The sequence below is a fragment of the Pleurodeles waltl genome, chromosome 3_2 (genome assembly GCF_031143425.1).
Source record: "Pleurodeles waltl isolate 20211129_DDA chromosome 3_2, aPleWal1.hap1.20221129, whole genome shotgun sequence".
Classification (NCBI taxonomy): Eukaryota; Metazoa; Chordata; class Amphibia; order Caudata; family Salamandridae; genus Pleurodeles; species Pleurodeles waltl.
The window spans coordinates 99,607,088-99,630,641 of record NC_090441.1 but is presented as its reverse complement, the minus strand read 5'-3'; the positions used below and the strand labels follow the sequence as shown (position 1 = coordinate 99,630,641).

Here is a 23,554-nt window from a genome sequence, read left to right as displayed (position 1 = left end):
ATTTCCAAGATTAAAATGAAAGGTTTTGATGAAGGTGTGAGCTACTGCAGCATTCTCCCTAGAACCGGAAGGCCTGGAAGGCATCTTGTAATTTGTCAATGATGGATAAAGAGTTGCTGTAGTGCAGGTTACTGAGGCTGCTATTCTGCTAGACTCGAAGCATGTAAAGAAAAGGATTAGGTAGAGGAAACAGGACATGAGCAGTTGTCTAAGGTCTAACAAGAGGAACCCGGTTCCCAGTTTATATAGTGGTGAAATCACCTTTCCAAACTGATAATTAAGAATGTCTGGGTTATATGGAAGATTAGTGAACTGGATGCGCAGTCTGCAGACTCTAAATTACATCTGTGTGCTGTTTGCAATAGGGTGCAAAGGGAGATTCTTTACTGAGAAGGTCCAATGACTGGTAGGTAAAGGCAATTAATTTAAAAAGAACATTTAAAATGTGTTGATACAATAAAATAAGCCAATCAATCTCACTTTCAGTCACTTTCTTTTTATTTCAATTCACAGAACTGCAGAAAAGAGTTGACATTTCTATTTAAAAGTTAAAACAAAATTGTTTATGTTTATAATTATATAACATATCCCATGGCATTAGATATACTTCATCCTCTTCTGGGATGTGGCGATTTTCAGATTCCTGAAAGAGGAATAAGACACAGGATAAGTTACACAATGTAGCAGGGAGAACTACAGAAGTCGCCACTGCTAAACAATGCTGAGTGTACTTTCGCCACAATTTATTACCAAGCAAATTAGCAAGTGACCACAGTAGTAGATTTGACTTGGCTCATCAAACATCAAAAATAAGAGCGCTCCCATACACATTTGTTTTAAACAATCACAATGTAACAAAGGGGTCCCACCCTTGTTTAGAAAGTTGATGCTATCTAGGCTTATGTTCTACAAATACCTATGCATGCATACACACAACACAGAAGTAGGCAACTTCGACTGTATATAATTTAAATCTAATAGACTGAAGCGGGTTTTGCCGGAATAAGAGGAGAAAATCACAATTCCTAAAACAGAATAAGAGGAGAAAATCACAATTCCTAAAACACTAGCATTACAGATGGCTCTTCTGCACATTCGTAAAAATAGAATGACAACCATCCCTACCACCTGTCTGTAATGGGGCTTAGACACAGCTGTCAGATGGCATGTAAAATGAGCAAATCACACACCGAATGTGCTTCACAAATTTCAGATGTTATGGGTATCAACCTGCAGAAAACTGATCTATATTCTCAAACAAGATTAATTAATGAAGACAGAGGGGACACAAAGAATAAGTTACTTCCCTTTTGGAACGCCTTATCTGGTAGAGACAGTATCTAGCCGCAGATTCCTCCCAGGCGCCGCCTGAATCTGGAAAATATTTTCTCAGAAGTACCTTTGCACGTTTGAAGAGGGCGTCGTGCGACTCCGCAGCGACGTCGTCCACTGAATGTGATGTTGACGGAATCCATATAATCCACTCTATGATGCGCTGACGGCAATTTCTTCTGTGACTGTTTTCCATGCCAAAACGCGAAGCCAGAAAGGAAACAGTGTGCCAAAAGGAAAAAGACATCACTGTGTCAATTAATGACAAACTCCCAAAGAAGGAATCTAAATGCCAAGAAAGGGAGCTGCGTGACCAAGTCAGCGTCAATCATGCTGCAGCCACCTATCGAAGGGGCCACCTCAGTGCATGGACATGGCGATACTGTATCTGTCCTTCCCACACCAGGTGTCCAAACTAGGACCATGGAGGAAAAATACCAGTCCTAGAATTTGTCCACTGAAAGGGGAGGATGGGAGGGAATAGTGTTACCACGGCAGTGGGACAAATGTGTTGGAAGACAACAGACATAATGAACAAAAACCATCTGCTCCCGAGGTGGGATTGAGCCCATGACCGGTCAGTACATGAAGGCTCAGACTCAATGGGCAATGCCACTGAGCTACAGCTCTTTGCCTTAAAAACCCATTACTTCGGCCAAAGCTGCTCTATTAAAGCACAGATTTAAAAAGTCGAAAAAAAACCAAGAACCCTTTTGTGTGAAAGAAAAAGTATTGAACAATGCTGTAAGAGAAGATGGTGAAAACCACAACAGCAACTATTGGTATAGAACTATTGTTGCCCTAAGAAAAAACTGCCAGAAATAAAGTAAACTTCTCTGGAATCATCTAGATGCACAGAGAAAGAAAAGAAAAAGAACTGTCAAACTAACAACAAGGGAAATATACGTACATACATAGAAATATGGTAACAAAATATCTGGTAGAGACCTATTCTAGTTGCAGATTCCTTATCGATCCACCCATCCTCCCCACTTGCGAACTAATTTCTAAGGACAGGGATTCCCCCCTTCAGGTCCCTAACTTTAGCACACCAATCTCAGTGTTCTTAGCGGCTCTGCGCTTTGGCGTGGAAAGTCGTTAAAAGAAACTGACGTCACTGCGCTGAGGCTATGTACTACTCCCGAAGTCATCATGGCGACTAGGACGCCAACGACACCTGCGGAGTCGACCGACGCCTCCTACCGACACACAAGGGTATTGCTCGAAGAAAAAGCTCCGGATCCAGTCTAACGCCTGGGAGAAATTCTAAGGTAAGGAATCTGCAACTAGAAGCCTTTATCAGATATATGTATTTCTGTATCAAATATATTAACCTGGTGGAGCAGGTGAGAGATGTGCATGGCAAAGGAAGGCGAAAACTAATGTATGAAGTAGATACTAAAGCACTGAGGAAAGCAAATGGATGCATCAAGATATAAAGGTAGGATCTTCGTGCTCAGCTTCTACTCCTTGTTCGATGAAGACAGACTGCTCAAAAGATCCACTTTGGTATTCTCCGTCTGATCTGTGGAAGCTAACACTATACTGTTTTAAATATTACCATGTGATGTGGTGCTCTCAAAGGCAATAAATGCATCAGATGTCTTGCAGCTCCACTGAGATGAAGATGATGCTCCTGCTGGTCTCAAAGGCATTCACAACAAGCTTACCTAGAAGTGTCCCTATAATAACATTGATGTATCCCTTATTAAAGTAATCTGGGCATATTTACCTCAAATAGCTTTCTTGCATTTAGACTCTGCTTTTTCAATCATTAACTGCTGTTGCAGACCAGATCTGGATAAACTCAAAGTAGGGTTAACAGTCTTTTGTGTGCTACTGAAAGATGCACAACACGAACACCAAAGGAGGCTGAAAATGGCACATTGTGTGTAATACACTACACATATGCTGGGGTGGAAAAGCCTTTCCTTCCTTTTGTCCAGGATTGCTTGAATTAACTTCCGCCAAGGAAACAAGGAAGAGACTGAGGACCAAGGGTGAGAAGTAGGTTAATTGTCAATGAAAGGTAAGGCAATGCTTCTTATAGAAACATGGTGTTGATTAACTAGCATCTTCCTAGGGAAATACATAAGTCCTCAGCCTCAGGAATTGGGTTGCAACTAATGCTAATACAAAGGGAAAAACGGTGGGGCCTGAAGCAAGCCCAAAGAGCAGTCACACAGTGGAAGTGCCTTCTGGCTATTGCAAACCTCATATATTCCCTGTAATAGGATTGTACGAGCAGTTCCCGGGACAGGGCAATTTGAGCCAGTGTAATCATTTTTAACATTTATCTGCAAATACTTGCGCTGGAACCAAAGATCCAATACTGGACTGCCAAACGCTGCCACCAGAAAATACCCTGAGTGGTGGGTCCACCTCTGAGTGAGGGAACATGCACCTCCAATATCAAGGCGTATGTTGGTGGTAGGGCACAGCTTTGCAGACACAAGACAGTTCCATGACGATGACAGAAATGGAACAGCGCAGTTACTGCTGATTAAAGGGAGAATACAGCGGTTCATAGTGATTGGCTCCCAGCTGATGGTAGAATGAGAGACCCACATCCCATAGGAAGGTGGTTATGGCGGGGGGGACTGCATCTGCTAGAATGGTTGCCATTGACGTGAGAGTTGTCTCTTGGAGAAGCCCCAGATGAGATGCTACTTCTGGTGGAACAGCTTTGCTTTGAAGGACAAGCCTAGTGAGGGTGTGCTGCATGGCTATTCCTCAAGTGTTTCAGGAAAGAGGTTGGCTTTCTCCAGAAACCGAGCCAGGGTTCTCCTCATCGCTGGAAGATGTGCTGTACCACTTCCAAGTGCAACTGCCATTTGTGATCCGTTAAGCAATGTTAGTTGAGCTAGTCTGCCCTGGCCATTTAAAGATCCTGCCAGGTACTGGGCAACAGGGAAATGCCCGGAGTGTTCAGCAACTTCCAAAGATCTAGAGCCTCTTGGCACAGAACCAACAACCCGACTCCTTCTTGGCTGTTGCAATACCACACAGCGGTTGTGTTGTCTGTGCAAATCTGTACCCGTTCCACTTGATGGCCTGGAGGAATGCCTTCACTGTCAAACAAATCACTTGCAATTCCAGCAGGCTGATTTGGAGGCAAGTTTCCTCTGGAGGCCAGAGCCCTCTGATCTCCACCTCTCCCATATGACCTCATCATCCGAGCAGATATGGATCTGTCACCACGGTGAATTGTGGACAGGGAGAGGGGGTCATACGCTGGTTCAACTGCAGTCGAGCAGCCACCACTGCAGGTCTTTTGCATTCTCCTTTGACACCTAGATGAAGTTTGACAGATCACCTTGGGGCCGAGCCCACTAAAGACTTTAAAGCCCATTCCAGGCCCTGCATGTGCCACCTGGCATGGACCACAAGCAGGATGTAGGAGGCCAAAAAGCCCAGAACCCCTAGAGCCGATGTCATGGAGACCCAGGAAAATAAGGATTTCAGCCAAGAGTTCTGGACTCATTGAGGTGAAGGCAAGGGTCAAAGAAAAGCACTGCACCCACACAAAGGAGTCAGGCATATCTTCAGTATGCTGATGGGAAACCCCAAAGATGTTAACAGGTTTCCTGTCATTTGAAGGTGGCTTATGACTGACTTAGCCCGCCTTAAGTAGCCAGTTGTCGAGGTATGAGAAGACTGGTACCCCCAACCTCCACAAATGGGCTGTGACCACCACCATCACACCTTTGAGAACACCTAAAGGGGAGCAAGGAGAACTGAAAGTGCTTTTGGCCTACCTGAAACCACAGGTAGCATCTGTGGAAACGAAGGATGGCAATGTGTCCTGTAAATCCAGTGCCACCATCCAGCCTCCTGATCCAGGGAAAACAAAACTTGGATGTGTCTTTCTGGAGGGAGAAGTTCAGAGGGTGAAGATCTAGGATAGACAAAGACATACGTCCTTCTTTGGCCCCAGGCGGTACAAGAGTAACAACCAGTCCTGATTTCTGGAGCCGGCACCCTTTCTATTGCTCCCTTGGCCATACTTCTCGGAGTATGGGCAAGTGATCCTTCAGGAGGTGTTGCGGTGACGATGGCATATTTGGGGAATGACTCCGAGGCCTGGAAGTACCCAAGGTGTTGCATGACTCCTAATGGTGGAAGTAGCAGGATGGGGACTTGTGCTTCAACTTCATGTGCTTTTTTGATTTCTTGGACTCCTGGACTTCGAAGATGAACGGTCTCAACATCGGCCCTGAGAATGTGAGTGCAACCGAACCTTCAACTTCGATCAGGACCATGCCTTCTTTGCCTTTCTCCAAAATTCTGTGATGGCAAGTTTGGGTTTGTGGTAGTGCGAGGCCCTCTTTTTCATCTTAGGGAAACATCTGCATGAAGCTAATTCATGCATGATGCCAAGGAATCAGAGACGTACATCGTGAGTCTCTTATCGACATCTGAACGTTGTAGACGCTGCAAGATTTAAACTCTGTATTTTTTGAAGGGGACATGTCCCTTGCACACTGCATAAATTTGAGGATAAGAATAAACTGTCAGAGTGACAGGATTCAATGGAGCTCCTGATCAGCATCAAAATCTACAGAAAGAAAAGAAATTATGTCAGCACAAGAAGGTGAGATGCTGCATCGGGACAGGACAGATCTGAGGTGGAGCTATATAACGCCACCTACCAACGTGCAAGAAAACTGCTATCAAAATTCTCTGGATCCAGTCTGCCACCTGGGTAAGTCACAAGGTGATGAATCTGTAGTAAGAATTCTCTATCAGAAGCCATATTCTGAATAACATGCATACGGCAAATTGTTTTTTTGGAAGGCTCAAACAATCTGCATTCACATAATTCAAACAAGATGATACTAATGCCTCAATGACAGTCAGATATGGACTGCTATTTAAATGCTCTTGATTTAGGACAGATTTGTGGTAAACTGAAGTAAACCTGAATTGAGGTAAGTTAACACTGATGCATATACTGTAGTTTTCTGATTCAAACATTAGGGTGGCATTAATTAAAAGAAAAAGAGACAGTACCTCGGAATGCAAAGACTTAAAATTCTGATTCAGGTTCTTCTTTAATTGGAACTGCTTCTTCCTCCTTAATTACAACTGGAGAGAGGGTATAAGTTATTAACAGATTTCAAATTGTCATCAATAACCTTTACAACCATCAACAGTAAATCGTTGGTCAAAACAAAAAACAGCATGTTAAGAGACTGAGTGCATCCTGGATTCATGACCAGAGAAATGGTCAACTTCAAATAAAACTTGGTAGAATAGCATCCCCAATGCCATTCAGGTCAAGGAAGCACTTTCAAACTTTAAATCAGGTATGTGGAAATATACAACTGACACCAAAATCAGAACACAATCAATGGGTGAGAAAATACTAGTCTTGACAAGTCAACAAATGTCAAACAAGAGGCTCGATACGTCCCTCAACTTGTTCCAGGGACTGTGGGCAGGAATCTATTTACAGTGGTCCCCCACACCTTCAGCCATCTGTTAAATTTTGTGTCAGCAAGGGAGGAACATGCTTCATCTGTGCAATCGTGAAGAGAAGGCTTACAATGCCCAGAAAGCACTCTACATGCCAGGCAGCAACTCCAGGATGTACTATCTCCATAAAAGTTCTATCGTACACCCAATAATGTCCGTGTCACTACATTTATCCCAACTATTGAGCGCAGGAAAAAAAACAGTGCTGGACAGAGTATATAGTCAGAAAACAAAAATGGTATAGAAAGATTTTTCATACAGTGACAAAGCCAATAGTTCAGGCAATGCCTTCTAGCCTTTGAGCATTGTCGATGCTTGTTTTGTCTTGCAGAACAAGTTACTTACCTTTGGTAAAGCATTATCTGATAGATATCTAGCCGCAGATTCCTTACCTTTGAATTTCCCCAGGTGTCAGACTGGATCTGGAAGATTTTTCGTGAGCAGTACCCATGTGCGCTGGTAGGTTGCCTCAGTCAGCTCAGCACGTCGTCATCCGCACCGCAAGTGACGTCCGCTTCACCTATATAGGTGCCACCTTGGCACGCTGACGTCAGTTACTTTTCAAGACTTTCGACGCCAAGTGCACAGAGCCATGAAGTGCACTGACACTGCAGTGTCTAAAACTAGGGCTCTGAAAGGGATCATCCCTGACCCTAGAAATGGATCAGCAGGGGGAATGGATGGGTTGGTAAGGAATCTCCGGCTGGATATTGTCTCTAACAGATAAGGCATTACCGAAGGTAAGTAACTTGTTCATCTGACAGAGACTTCTAGTCGCAGATTCCTTACATTTGAATAGATACCCAAGCAATACCATCACCCGTGGTGGGACTGCAGACAAATTTAAACTAGGAATTCCTGTAGGACCGAACGGGCGAAATGCCCATTCCTGCAGACCTGACTGCCAAGGCAGTAATGTTTGGTAAACGTGTGTAGGGAAGCCCACGCTGCTGCCTGGCAGATGTCCAGGACTGGGACACCACGTGATACTGCAGTGGTTGTAGCTTTTGCTCTGGTGGAATGAGCCTGCAAGCCCTCTGGAGTCTGGTTCTTTGTGAGTGCGAGCAGATTTTGATGCAGAAAACGACCTATCGAGAGATGGTCCATTTTTGCACTGCCTGACCTTTCTTCGCACCAACATAACCCGCGAAGAGCTGGTTGTCCACCCAGAACTCTTGTGTGTGGTCAAGGTAGAACGGCAAAGCTCTTAATGGGTCTAGATGGTAGAGTCGCTCCTCTTCTTTAGAGAGATGCGGAGGAGTGTAGAAAGTGGGCAAGGTGACAGATTACCCCCACTTGAAAAGGTGTTTCCACTTTCAGCACAAAACAGGCCCTAGTGCGAAGCACCAGTTTGTTCGGCTGAACTGACAAAAATGGAGGCTTAGAGGATAAAGCTTGCAGCTCATTCACCCTCCAGGCAGATGTAATTGCCAGGAGAATTGCTGTTTCAATCATCAGCCACCAGAGGGGACAATTGTAAAGAGGCTCGAAAGGAGCACATATCAAGAATGTGAGGACCAAATTAAGGTCCCACTGAGGCATAATAAAAGGAGAAGGGGGAAACGTATGTACAAGATCCTTCAGAAACCTTTTTACAATAGGGGACTTAAAGAGGGTTGGGTCAGGCAGCCGCAAGAAGGCAGACAGAGCAGACAGAAAGATAACCATTCAGAGCGCCCAAAGCAGTGTCCTGCTAGGCAAGGGGAACAACAAAAAATAGAATATCAGAAAGGGAGGCAGAATGTGGGTAAATGGTCTTTTCTCTATAGTATGATACAAATTTCTTCCATCGGCAGGCATATACCGTCTTGGTGGAGGAACGCCTGGCTGCCAGAATTACATTGCAGATTTCAGGGGGAAGGTCAAAGGCTATCAACTTTCACTGTTCAATCTTCACGCAAGATGGTGAAGAGTTGACAGGATCGGGTGGAGGACCCTCCTCTGCTACTACAACAGAAGATCCCCCCGAAGGGCCAGTCTATTCGTAGGACTGACACTCATGTTCAGAAGCTCGGGATTCCAGACTCTCTGTGCTGAGTCCGGACCCACAAGGACAACATTTAATATCTATCTATCCCTCTATTTCTATATTGAAATGTATGCTTATTTCTGCAGATTCCATGAAAAGGCCTGTAGCTCCCCTACTGTCCTAGTAGATGGCAATTTTTAAAGTCAGTAAATGCAGAGCACACAACTGTATTAGATGAAATGAGGAAGCCAGTCCAAAAAAATACAACTGCCAAATAAATAGCACTCGGGGAGGTGAGATGGAGAGAGAGAGTTTTGCATGCCAATGAAAAATCTCCCTACAATAGGCACACAGAACAAAAACTATGCACCAGGGTCTGAAGAAATGCAGAAAGAGCCAATAAACATTTACAGTTCTTACATTAACGCCTTTTAGAGCTGAACAAAGAGCAAAGTAACACTACAGAGATGTCCGCCAGCAAATAAACCTTTTTTGCAGCACCTCTTTCAGAGGATGCAGATTTTGTACACAAGCATCTCACAGAAACAAATACATTAGTCATTATTTCAAGCACAGAGCAAGACATCTATGTTTAATTTTTTCTCATTCACTATGGGTAGAACAAATAAGGGGTCAAAATGGATAGGTGGAATGCACCTCCCAGAGTCATCTTGCTGCCAAATTTCAGGGACACTAATACAATATTTTATTTTTATTGGTGACAAAGACGTTCACTGATGGGATACCCCAGTATGCAAAACTCTCTTCTAGGACTTTTTGGTGGAACTTCAGCATGTGGTTGGTTGACATCATTCTCTTGAGTTGATCCACAAGTTCATTTTCCACTCTAGTTAGATGGGCTGGGATGCTACTATTTTTTTCTGTCTGTGGTAAAGTACCACAACTGCAGTCTCTCAGTGGATACATTCTTTAAAATCTTGTCTCTATTTGCATAGAGCAATTTTGTTGTACTGTCTATCAGACGTTGCCCCCTCAAAGCCTACACTAAAGGAAATTATGTTATCAAGGCCTACTGCATGGCTCTCGAGTATTTTATGTAGAGTCTCATCTTCTGCTGCCTTTAAAAGCCACTGATGCCATCAAAAGCGTAAAGGGGTGTGTCTGTTATTACCATTATTGCCAACACAGAAGGCTAATGCAATAGAATAAATTCCAATACTTCCGATGGTCCACTAGAAAACGTCACTTAGAACCTGGCTTGCCGAACTAGGAAAATACAGGAAACCATAATTCCTAAGGCCTTAGAAAGGAAATCATCCTACGCTAAGGATCTGGGTATAATTTTCTGAATGAGTGTGGCACTCTTTCCATATTCACCACCACTCTAGTGAACTGAATAAGCAGTGACAGGATCTGTGTGGATTTTTCCACGTGAAAGGCCCAGATTGTACAGGAGATCGCAAAGACATGGCAGACGGCCTGATTCCTTTAAGACTACACTGCTTTTATTATCCAGTTGTCATATAAGGGAAAAACACTGATATGCCATCTGTGGAGTTGGACAGACCTTATCCGAACACTAAACACACCACCAATTTTATTTACTTGATCATCACACACTGGTGGTAGATTCTTGAAAATGTGTTGTCTTTACTTACCCGTTGAATCAAGAAGAGTTTTTTTTCCTGAAGGAAGGACAATTATTAATGTACAGGTTACTTACCTTCAGTAACAAAATATCTGGTAGAGACACATTCTAGTTGCAGATTCCTTACCTTAGAATTTTCCTCCAGGCGTCAGACTGGATCCGGAGATTTTTTCTTCAAGCAATTCCCTTGCGTGTCGGTAGGTGGCCTCGGTCGAGTCCGCAGGCATCATGGTCGCCGTGATGACATCGGGAGTAGTACATAGATGCCGCCCTTGCGCAGTGACGTCAGTTTCTTTTAACGTCTTTCCACACCAGAGCGCAGAGCCGCTCATAACACTGATATTGGTGCACCAGAGCTAAGGACCTGAAAGAGGGAATCCCTGTCCCTAGAAATCAGTTCGCAAGCGGGGAGGATGGGTGGGCGGTAAGGAATCTGCAACTAGAATATGTCTCTACCAGATATTTAGTTACCAAAGGTAAGTAACTTGTACATTTGATAGAGACTTCTAGTTGCAGATTCCTTACCTTAGAATAGATACCCAAGCAATGCCATCCTCAGTGGTGGGCTGCGAACTAAGATCATACTAGAAGGTCCTACAGGACCGAACTACCAAAGTAGCCAGCCCGATGGACCTGACCGTCCAGGCAGTAATGTTTAGCAAACCTGTGCAGGGATGCCCACATAGCTGCCTGACAGATGTCCAGGACAGGAACTCCGCATGCTAACGCAGTGGATGCAGCAGTGGCCCTGGTAGAATGAGCCCGCTAGCCTTCAGGAGGTTGCTTTTTTGCCAAGGCGTAGCACATTTTGATGCAAAGAAGCACCCATCGAGAGATGGTACGTTTCTGCACCGCCTTCCCTTTCTTCGCACCCACATAGCCAACAAAGAGTTGATCGTCCACCCGGAAGACTTTAGTATGATTGAGATAGAACGCCAACGCTCTTTTTGGGTCCAGGCGGAGGAGTCTCTCCTCCTCATGGGAAGGATGTGGGGGTGCGTAGAAGGTAGACAAAGTGATGGACTGGCTGACATGGAACGGTGTAACCACCTTAGGAAGAAAGGAAGCTCTAGTGCGTAACACCACTTTGTCGTGGTGTACGGACAAGTACAGAGGTTTTGAGGAAAGGCCTGAAGCTCACTCACCCTGCGAGCAGAGGTGATGGCGATAAGAAAGACAGTTTTGAATGTGAGGAGCCGCAAGGGACAATTATGCATAGGCTCAAAGGGAGTACACATGAAGAAAGTAAGTACAAGATTAAGATCCCACTGAGGAATGATGAAGGGAGTGGGAGGAAATAAGTGGGTGAGCCCCTTCAAGAATCTACTCACAAGAGGAGATTTAAAGAGTGAGGGCTGATCAGGAAGCCTAAGAAAGGAGGAAATGGCAGAAAGATACCCCTTAAGGGTGCCCAATGCAGAGCCCTGCTGGGCCAAGGAAAGAATGAATAGAAGAACCTCTGAAAGAGGGGCAGATAGGGGGTCAAAAGATTTGTTAGTGCACCCTGCCACAAATTTATTCCAACGACAGGCGTATACAGTTTTAGTCGAGGGACGCCTGGCTGCCAAGATAACATTGCAGACTTCGGGTGGAAGGGCAAATGCCGTCAACTGTTGCCGCTCAATCTCCACGCATGAAGGCGGAGGTTGGACAGGTTCGGGTGGAGGACTGTCCCCTGCTGCTGCGACAGAAGATCCGCCCGAAGAGGCAGTCTGAGTGGAGGATCGATGGACATGCTCAGTAGCTCGGGATACCACACTCTTCGAGCCCAATCCAGAGTCACCAAGATAACTTGGGCCCGGTCGCTCTTGATCTTCTTGAGAACTCTGGGCAGAAGAGGGATTGGCGGGAAGACGAAAAGCTTCTCGGAGCGAGTGCCGCCTTGGAAACTCCAACGCGCAAAACAGCTGACATTGCGTCTTCTCTGCGGAGGCGAACAGATCTAACCAAGGCTATCCCCACTTGGGAAAGAGACCTTGCGCCACCTCTGGATGGAGATGCCATTTGTGATCGACAGTGCGTCGGCGGCTGAGTTCGTCTGCTCTGGCGTTGAGAGAGCCAGAAGTTGAACCATCAGGGTAATGCCCTGATGTTCCAGCCATGTCCAGAGGCGTAGTGCCTCCTGACATAGGGTCCAGGAACCTACCCCGCCTTGCTTTTTGGAGTACCACATGGCGGTAGTGTTGTCCGTGAACACCTGCACCACTTTCCCTTTGAGAGAGGGAAGGAATGCCTTCAACGCAAGTCTGATCGCTCAGAGCTCCAGCAGGTTGATGTGGAGGCCCGACTCCGCCGGAGACCATGTGGCTGCCCCAACCCAGAAGCGACACATCTATCACTATTGAGAGATCTGGTTGGGGAAGGGAGAGGGATCTGCCAGTGACCCAATTGGGATTCAAAAGTCACCACTGCAGGTTTTTCGCAGTGCCCTTCGAGATCTGGACCATGTCCGAGAGATTCCCCTGATGCTGCGCCCACTGGAACTTCAAGTCCCACTGCAAAGCCCGCATATGCCACCTGGCATGTGTTACTAGCAGGATGCAGGAGGCCAAGAGGCCCAGCAGCCTCAGAGTCTATCTCACTGAAACCCAAGACCAAGGCTGAAAGATCGGAATCATAGCCTAAATGTCTTGGACTCGCTTTTGGAGGGGATAAGCCAGAAACCGCACTGTGTCCAGAACTGCCCTGATGAAAGGGAGCGTCTGAGAGGGAGTCAGGTGCGACTTCGGCACGTTGATAGTGAACCCCAGCTGGTGCAGGAGCTTCGCCGTAGTCTGGAGGTGTGAGACCACTGTCTGGGGCGAAGGCACCTTCAACAGCCAGTCATCTAGGTAGGGGAAGACTGAGACCCCTAACCTGCGCAGATGAGCTGCAACCACCGCCATCACTTTCGTGAACACCTGAGGGGCACTGGTAAGGCCGAAAGGGAGCACGGTAAACTGAAAGTGCTCGTGACCTACCATGAATCGTAGGTAACGTCTGTGGGCAGGCAGGATGGGGATGTGGAAATAGGCGTCCTGCAAGTCCAACGCTACCATCCAGTCTTCTGGGTCTAAGGCAGACAGAACCTGAGCCAGGGTGAGCATTTTGAACTTCTCCTTCTTGAGGAAGTAGTTCAGGTTCCGAAGATCGAGGATAGGGTGCAAGCCTTTGTCCTTCTTTGGTATCAGAAAGTAGTGGGAATAACAACCACAACCTACTTCTGGCACAGGGACCCTTTCTGTAGCTCCCTTGGCCAAGAGAGCTGCGACTTCCTGGCAGAGAAGCACCAAATGATCCTCCGAAAGGGGATGGAAGGATGGTGGCATGTGTGGTGGTGCGGATTCGAAAGGGAGGGAGTAGCCCTTCCGAATTATTTGCAAAACCCACCTGTCCGTGGTGATATGTTCCCACTGGGGCAGGTGATGGCGGATTCTGCCTCCTACTGGGCGGGAGTGAGGGGACGGACTAGGAAGGTTTGGAGGCTGCTGCGGGGGCAGGGGTGGACTGGACAGACCTCTGGTTCCCTGTCCCACAACCACATGGGATTCCGCGCCCCCGGCCACGCATAGGCTGTTCAGTGTGCATGGCCCGGTGGCTGGGTTGAGGAGGCGACAGGGCGCCCCTTCCGTGGCCACGAAAGGGACGAAAAGCGGACTGTGGGGGGCGTGTGGCGGCAGAAAGGCCAAGGGACCGAGCCGTAGCCCTGGACTCCTTGAACCTCTCCAAGGCTGAGTCCGCTTTGTCTCCGAAGAGACGGGTGCCATCAAAGGGCATGTCCATGAGTGACTGTTGGACATCCCCCGAAAAACCTGAAGTACGTAACCAGGCATGGCGCCTCAAGGCCACTGTCGTAGCAACCGATCTGCCCATAGAGTCAGTCGTATCCAGCCCACAACGGACGGTGAACTTTGCCGCGTCTCTCTCGTCTTTGACTGCTTGGGAGACAATAGCACAGGTCTCCTCCGGTATCTGCGCAGGACTTGTGCCACCGTATCCCACAGGGAGTGGTAATAACGGCCCAAAAGGCATGCGGTGTTCACAGACCGCAGCGCGAGGCTGGAGGAAGAAAACAACTTCTTACCAAACTGTTCCAGCCTTTTGGATTCCCTATTCGGGGGTGCGGAAGGGAATGCGCTAGAAGAAGACACCGCCTGGATAATAAGACTCTCAGGCGTAGGATGTTGGGACAGGAACTTCGGGTCATTCGGCGCAGGCCGATGGCGGCGAGCGATCGTCCTGTTCACAGGAGCCCCTGTGTTGGGTTTGGACCACGTACCCAAACGGACGTCAGTGAGGGCTTCATTAAATGGAAGAAAGGGTTCACAAGTAGAAGCCCCAGGCTGAAGCACCTCCGCCAGGAGGTTAGACCTGACTTCGACAGTAGGTAGCTCAAGGCCAAGAACCTCAGCCGCCCTACTAACCACCATACCATAGGTAGCTCCCTCCGCCGTACCACGGTAGGAGGAGACAGCATGCTAGAGTCAGGAGAAGTATCAAGACCACTGGCTTCGCCCAAGTCCTGTGCCCAGTCCATAGTAGGGTCTTCCTGGTATTCATAAGGGTCCAGGGACCCCTCCAATTCCTCCCCATATTTGTACCCATAGGAAAATGGGTCAGAATCCGACCTCGGGCAAATAGGGCCCACCGAAGCCGATGGCGGCGTCAGCTGACGCCGCTCCAACTCTGAGTCGTCGGGGATGAGAATGGGGTCGACGTCGATAGTGGCCACTACCGACGTCGAGAGCGTCGCTAAACGAACCGACGCCGGGGAAGGTCTCGACTGTGCGACCGGCGTCAGGGCGGATCCGCGCACGGATCCGGAGGCGACCTCGGTGGCCGGGGCCGAAGCCGCCGGCGTGGAACCCAAAGGCCCTTCGGCCAAGCCCCCTGGGCCCGAAGCCGCCGTATCGGGGTCGGCACACCCAAAGATGAGGCGCATGGCCTCGTAAAACTCTGAGTTGGGCGCGGGTCGCTCTGGCTCCGGGATACTCGGGGAAGCGTGGAGCCGACCCAGGCGTAGGCTCCGTGGACAGAGGCCTACTTTGTTAACACTCGTCCCGCGTCGCGTCGGCCGAGCGACGGGGTGAATTCGGAGAGCGATGGGACTTCTTCGACGACTTCTTTTTCTTACCGTGACCCGACAAATTCGAGGACGACGAGTGGTGGTGGCTCCGCGACCGATCTCGAGACCTTCCACTCGAGCGAGATCGGGACTTACGCGGAGTTGAGTGCCAGGCCGCCATCAGCTTTAGGTACCGCTCCCTCAAAGCCTTCGGATGCATTGCCCGGCACTCGGAGCACGACTTCGGGTCGTGGTCGCGCTCGAGACACCACAGACAGACACGATGGGGGTCCGTCACCAACATCATGCGGTGACAGTCCTCGCAGGGCTTGAACCCGGTCTTCGGGGACATCCTTGATGCACCAAGTTTGCACCAAAAAAAAGTCGACAAAATGGTCGAATTCAGCCAAAAAATAGCCGAGGGTAGCTCTCTCTCGGATCAGTGCGTGGCGCGGAAAGAAAATAACTGACATCACTGCGCTAGGGCGGCATCTATGTACTACTCCCGACGTGATCACGGTGACCACGACACCTACGACGCCTGCAGAGTTGACCGGCGCCACCTACCGACGCGCAAGGGTATTGCTCGAAGAAAAAATCCCCGGATCCAGTCTGACGCCTGGGGGAAAATTCTAAGGTAAGGAATCTGCAACTTGAAGTCTCTATCAGATATTATTACTTACACTTGTAGAGCGCTGGTTTCACCTAAAAGGTTTCCTGATTGTAAGTTAACCTTCTCACAAAGAGTACAAATGAATGTCGCGGGACATGGGGGTATGGGGAGTGTTCTTAAAAAATTATTTATTCTGACTTCCTTGAACACATCTGCCTATTTGGGATAGAGCCATGTTTTCAGGTCCCTCCTAAAATGTAAGAGACTCTTACTCTTTAGGGGCTGGCAGCTTATTCCATTATCTAGGCTGCCCGAACTGAGAAAGCCCGGCCTTCATGTCTCACTTTCTGAAACTTCAGAATGCATAATAAATAAGCTGAGGAGAGGCGTAGATTCCTTGCTGGAATTTAGGATTTACATTTTCTTTGCAGCTGACTAAGTCCTGTTTCTTTTATTGCCTTATACACGTTGCACATTGATTTAAATGTGATCCTCTCTTTCACTGGGAGCCAGTGGAGTTCCTTGAGAGTACCGGAAGAGGAGGCATGTCTAGGTTTATCTAGTGCAAGTTTTGCTGCTATTGCCTGCCCTCTATACAGCCTTTTTAGTAAATACTCTGGTGATGGAAGCAGTAAGGCATTGCTGTACTCAATTCTACTTAGAACTGTACTTTGTACCACTAACTTTCTTGCTGGCTGTGGCAGTAGTGGTACAAAACATGTAGCTGCTATCTTATTAACGTGTGTCTCCATCGATCGTTTGTCATCAATATGTGCTCCGACATTGCGCAGTGATTTTGATGTCTCTAAATTGCCTGTACTGGTCCAAGGGCAGATGTTATTCGGAAGAATATGAGGGTTTTTTTTAACGTGAGGAACATAGAAATTCTATTTTCTCACCACTAAATTTTAATGAGTTAACATTCAACCACTTCGGTGCGTTTCTTAAACAATTATGAAGTGCATCTAGTGCTGTATGTGTCACTGTCTAGCGAAAAAATCAGTTGTGTATCATTGGCATAGTTCAAAAAACGAATACCATATGATTGAATATTTTCAGCAGGGGGCATAGATATATATTAAAGAGGATAGGGCTGAGGGAGGAGCCCTGAGGCACCCCATGTTCCACTTTTTGAACTCTGATAGATTGGGGTGGGGGGGGCGAGATTGCCTGAGGTCTGTCTGAGAGGTAGGATTCCATCCACACACATCTTTTAATCTGGAAAGAAGTATTTGATGGTTGATGATATCAAATGCAGCTGATAAGCCAAGCAATATCAAAATCGCCGTTTGACCCCTATCAACCATCATCTGGAGCTTATCCATGGCCAAAGTAAGTACTGTCTCTGTACTGCCAGCGGATCGCATCCCTGCTTGCTCTCTTTCTAGAAAGTTGTAATGTTCCAAAAAATGTGAAAGTTCTTTACTGACATATTTTTTTTTTTTTTAAATCACCGGGTAGGGGAGTTGCGATATCGAGGTATAATTGCTAAGCACTAACTGCCACTGGCATCATCCTTCCTCTTCAGTAACATGCTCTATCCCAACCTTTTGCAATAGCCAACCTAGAAGTAATCTCTAATTTACTACATAACATTCTACTAAAAGTGCATCCGTATATTGTCATTTCTAACAAGCCTATTTGACTAATTAAAATGTATATTCCTAAGCATGATAGACATAGCTTCCATGTTAAGAAAGAAGGTGAGTAAAATGCATACAGGCAGGAACAATGCTGTCTGATGGATGTTTATTCATTTTATTGAGGGCGAATGCCACAGGCCCTTGTCAGGTACAATCACTGCTCAGTGTAAGAGAAAGTTAACCAAAAGGGAAACACTACCTTTCATCTCCACACAGAAGCAAGAAGCGCACTGATGTGCCACACTGCATAATGTATATAATATTTTACAAAACTGCCTCCGTCTCCAGGGCAAGGAGACCATGGCACAGATTAGACAATCATTAAGTTAAGAATTTGGGAAAGGAACTAAATGCAGACATATAGTATGTATTGGAGGTCAGTATTTAACAGGGGGAACCTGCTGCAATGTTACACCGGATGGGGCACGCGGCCCAGGAAAGGCCTATCAGAATAAGGGTTTCTACTGCTAGCGATTGTCTGCCACAACCAATATGCCAGGAGTGAACTGTAAATTGCCCAGAGAAACAAACCCAGAAACTCTATCCTTGCAAATGGAAACATTTTGTGATTAGGCTGGTGGGCAGGACACCACTCATGGAAGCTGAGACAAACATTCCTCAGGAACGTGTTCGTAAAAAAGGCAAAGACAACTCATTACAGCAAGGTGGAGGGACTACAGACGTGAGTCTGAAAAGCCAGTAACAGGAGACAGTAGTCCGTGTCAGGACAGTCATCGCTCTGTGTGATGGGACCCTGGCGACAGAGGTGCCTGAGCTGGAACCTGCTGAACTGCCAGCACTATATAAAGCAATGGTCCCCACCCAGGACCTAGGGAGGTCACCGCAGTTTAAAAAAATGAAAAACAAGCAACTTGCATTTAGTGATAGTAAGATGCCTGACTCTCATTTTCAAGTAATAAAACAAAAACCACATGGCCAAGTAGGTCCATTTCATTTTAGACACCTAGAATGAAACAACTTATTGAGTCAGTGGGAACATGCTTTGAACCTGAGGTGACTTAAAGCAAAGGCTTGCAGCCCTGTATATCAATAATGCATAGGGCAAAATCTGTAGAAATATTACACTCTAACCATTTTATTGCCAAAAAGACCAGGCAAATTCACCAGAGGCATCTCACCATGGAAAGTCATTAAAAAAACTGCGAAAGACGCCGGTGATATGGCATAAAAAGCCCCATTAAGGTGGGCAATAGTGTAAAGTTGCGACCCTGTAAGACGTCCTTCCTCCCCCTGGAAAGGCAGTGATGCAGCCGGCCACTGTACACATAGTAAAGGCTTACCTTTTTCTGAAGAATCTCACCTTAGCTGGTGGGGAGGTTCAAAGAATGGGCAAGAAGCATACATTTGAAGGGCATTTTAATCTGAAGTTAGCAAAACCTTTGATAAATTATAAAATACTCTGTAAATGATCTCAAATGAATTCATGAGGCCAGACTGCACTAACCATGAATACTTAACTAAGGAGTTTCCATCCGTTTCTGTTATAAGAGATATGTATGCTCAATGAGCAGCATCCTAAGATAATAATACATGTGATTGGCGTTATAATGGTCACAAGTCGAGGCTACATTAATGGCCACTACTCCATGCAGGATTACCAGCAGCGACCATCTCAGTGTATCAGGCAGAGTTACCTTCAGTAATGTCACAAAGGCTCCATCAGTGTGAAATCCTTCTACATGAGTACTGACACAAATGTCAGCTTTAAACACATTTTGGATAGTCAACCATGTTGTCCAATATTACTTCCGGAAATAAGCACACTCTTCACAAATACACGCTTTTCAAAATTTTCAATATATTCAGCCACACAAAATGTTCCAATTACCAAGCTGGGCTGCACATAGGTTGCTAGAGAGCAACTAGGACTTCACAAGCTATTTGTTGGAAGAACCCTTGCTCATCAAATTATACTCACGCATCACTGTGCAACAAAAGTATACATCAGTCACAAGTCCTGGACCAATCAACTGCCCAAGATGGCTCCAACTGATACAGATAACTCTGTGTTTGTCACCTTAACGTTATGTCCATTCAAAAAAGGAATCAAGCCCCACAATAGGCAAAGATGGCTTGACCCTCAGCCCGAAACAAAATCACATCAGGTCGAGCAATGACACTCCTATCATGCAGCCCAGCATAATGAAACAAAACAAGTGGAAATGCCCTTTGGCGCAAGCATCCTTGTGCACTATTTTTTGGCGCAGATTTATAACAAGATCTAACTGGCCACTGTCCAGTACAATCCACCAGTAAACAAATTAATGTACCACAACCTATCCAACCACTATCCAATATGATTTACCTCTAACCAAAAAATTAAGAACAAATGCCATGTCAACAGACCAGAGGAATTACAGTCAACGACAATCCCAGACCTAGAAAGAGATCTTAGATTACTAAAGTGTTTTCAGACCATGCAGATGGTGAGAAAGCACAGTACAAATTCATGTAACCTGATAAAACATAGTATGGCTGACCATACTTCTTATTGTATATCTCATTACCAATAATTTAAGTTTCAGTCAGTCAAAATAAGCTTTATTCGGTTTTTGAACAAACCATAAAAGCAACATCTTAAAAGCAATTCACCATCAGATATCAAAACAGAAGGTAACGTGTAAAACAGGGCAAATAAAATCCTTCAGGATAAAGGTTTAAAAACATGGATAAAGATCATATGCACACATCAAAAAACGTAGAGAAAATGCTGGGGGTACATAAGAGAACATGTGCCAGATGCGGAGGAAAGACAAATCTATGGTGAAGACTTTCTTTTTTTGTAGGTGAAGACATTTCTCAACATGGCAAATTATTGTTTACAACTATTTCTCAATTTTACCGCAGCTTTCACAAAACTGACTAAGTTTAGAATGATTTCTCTCTAAAGCACTGTAGATACATAAGGGCTGGTCGGACTTCGGTGAAGTTCGCACACTTTAGTATAGGGATGATAAAAGCCTTACTGGGGGACCACACAAAAGTTGCAGAATATCGTGAAATGTAAGGTGTCCTGCAGAGACAAACTGTTGCAGCCGCAGGGCCCAAATGTGTGGCCCCTAGATCTGTCTCAGGGAAATGCTAACAAATAATGCAGCTAGTCCTTCCTGGACCTACTGAATAGAAATCGATCATACTTGCTCAGTACTACTGACAGGTAAGGCTCCATAGCGGGAATTGTTTTAAAAAAAAATGGTTATGTACATGCTACTTCGTAAAAGACATCTATTCTCTATCCACAGCCCTCCGACCCATGAACTGGCCTTTGAGCCGTGTCCGATCAGACTTGACTATGCGTTCTGGTGTGTTAAAAAGCTTAGTCCTACAAAGGTTCTGCAAAGTTTCCTTGATGTACTTCAGCCAAGGAATGTGGTGAGCATGGTCAAAGGACAGACAATCCTTCAAGATGTCTTTGTTCAATTTTGTCTCAGATGAACATTAAAATCTTCAACCAGAATAACATTGGCCGCAGACCACTTAGTCCTGTTCAGTTTTCACAGAAAGGAGCCCAGCAATTGAATGTAACAGACATCAGGCAGGAGTGACTTGGTGTTGTACAAATTCAACAGCAACAGCTTGGGAGAACCGGAAATGGAAAATGATAAAGCCTGAAGAGTTGAGGTTCCAGAAAGAAGAACCTTCAGCTTTCCCTTTACAGTTAGAGAGACAAAGGCCCCCTCTTGGTCTGCCAACCCGAGATTCAGGAGCAGGGATGAAGAAAGTCTTGTATCTCTCAAGAAAATAGCAGTTTGAAGTAGCCCATATTTCTTGCAGACAGATTACCCCAAAGCCTCTAATAACATCCAACCAGGTGGGATCCTGAAACTTGGACACAAGCCCATCAATGTTCCAGCTGACTAGGTCAAGCACTTATGTTCTGTACCCGGGGGACAGTGCAGAGAGGTCTGCTATTATAGATCTATAAAAAAGCCACAGGGAGTGCTACAATGAAAGTTGAAGGGCTATCGATTTGGAATGACCAACAGAGGAGCAGCACTGGCAGCAGTAAGAGGTCTGTTGAAGATTACAATCACACAATTCCCTCCAAGGGTTTTCGGAACCTTTCTGATCCAGTTTACCCTTCTTACCAGGTTGATCCAATCACCCATGTAGGCCCCCAAGGAAGAGTGCGAACCCAACCAGTGGGTGTCCTTATTCTTCACTTGGTCGTGACATTCTACAATGCCAACTTTCAAGGGGAGCACATGGCCCAAAACTTAAGGCGCAACTTCCGGGGCGTAGATTAATGGTAACAATATTAGAGGAGAGAGGCACTGTCTCCTTTCTCAGTGGGGGGGGGGGGGGGAAGGGAGGGGGGTGCAGCATTAGAAGCTCCTACCTCTGGGCTGTGAGAAGCAGCCAAGGAGTTAACACAGGCATTGTCAAGCACTGCCGCACCAGCTTGAACCAAAGTAATAATTTAGGTTCATTCTGTTTTGCATATCACTGCATCAAATTACATTTTTCAGTGATCCTCAGGAGTGAGAGCCAAACGTTTTGATCAAAGTAAAAAAGTGCATGCTCATACCTTGTAGTAGTTCAGATGTTTCCCCAACGCTTCTATCACTAACATCTTTAAAGGAATAAAAGAAAATGCTTTTACAGTATGAACAGTTATTATAGTTATTGAAAATAAACAATGAAATACAACTTGTTTCTGGCCAGCATGCAAAATATAAACGGAACAGGATTTGTATTCACACAGAACGTGGAAAAACAAGGATCAAGCACATTGCTTACCTAACCAACTTAAGTATACAGCGTCCATATGATCCGAACTTATATTAACAAACTCATAGAAAACTCTTTTAGGCATACAAAGCGCTGGACTCTTGAGTTATGTCCTGTATAATGCAGCAGACAAACAATATACAAAACTGCTACCTATACAAACTGTGTTTGCACACCTCCACTTCATTAAGGATTCAATGCAAGCAAGTGAATGAGAAACCCTAGGACAAAGCGCAGATGAGTCTGTATACAGCACAGGCTTACGATTAATCTCATATGGGCATTTTTGGAAGCCATCATAGACCACCAAAAATATAGCAAAAGAAAGCATGGAAGAGAACAAGAAGAAATGCATTTTTTAATGAGCTAATAAGCCATGATCACAGTATAAAGGATCGTAAGGTCTATCAACGTAGTTAAGTAAGGCAATTAAATGAGGCCTTAATGTCCGATCGCTCAGTTTTTAACAAATTACCAGTTTAACTTCACAGAAATTGATTTGAGTTGTAAATGCAAAATAATAACATTAGCAATGTGCGTAATGGAAAGCATCTCTATTTCAACAGAATCAATGAAAATGTGGGATATTCATTCATTTATTACATTTCAAGTGAATGAACCCGTGTGTATCCAGCACCAAGAAACAGTAGTGTTCATGTTAACTCTAACACAGAATGCCCACATAAATATATCCAAACAACAATACAAATTGCAATATTGGGAAATATTAAAAAAATTATGGCAATGGCAAAGAGAAAGAATTTACTTTTCATGAAACCCAGAACTTGGATATGGTAATTTACTCGCCACCAATGTAGACTATGATGGGGAGACTATTGCTTAAATTAAGCGAAAGCTATCACAGCATCTGTTTAGCTGCATTTGGCGAAATTGATTACCAATTCATGGAGAAATTGTATCAATTCATGGAGAAATTATTGTGAAGAACATTCTTTTCCATATGATGCATCACCATGAACACAACAAGAACAAGCTACTTACCTTCAGTAATTCTCTTTTTGGGGGCTACTGTAATCGCAGACTTCTCACCTTTAGAATATCCACAGGTGCCAGACTGGATCCGGAAGACTTTAACAGCATTGCTCCCATGCAT

At 45.5% G+C, this 23,554-nt stretch overlaps 1 protein-coding gene across 2 annotated transcripts in view; it reads right to left on the bottom strand.

Moving 5' to 3' along the window:
• Nucleotides 1-480: 480 nt before the first annotated feature.
• Nucleotides 481-23,554, bottom strand: part of GTF2I (general transcription factor IIi) — a 1,115,084-nt gene continuing 1,092,010 nt past the window's right edge. For both annotated transcript variants that reach the window (XM_069226909.1, XM_069226910.1), the window contains 3 exons: nucleotides 22,238-22,282; nucleotides 6,346-6,420; nucleotides 481-643 (listed from right to left, as the gene is read on the bottom strand). In XM_069226909.1, coding sequence (XP_069083010.1) covers nucleotides 6,362-6,420; nucleotides 22,238-22,282 — 104 coding nt within the window. In that variant the 3' untranslated portion in view covers nucleotides 481-643; nucleotides 6,346-6,361. The remainder of the gene's footprint in view (nucleotides 644-6,345; nucleotides 6,421-22,237; nucleotides 22,283-23,554) is intronic.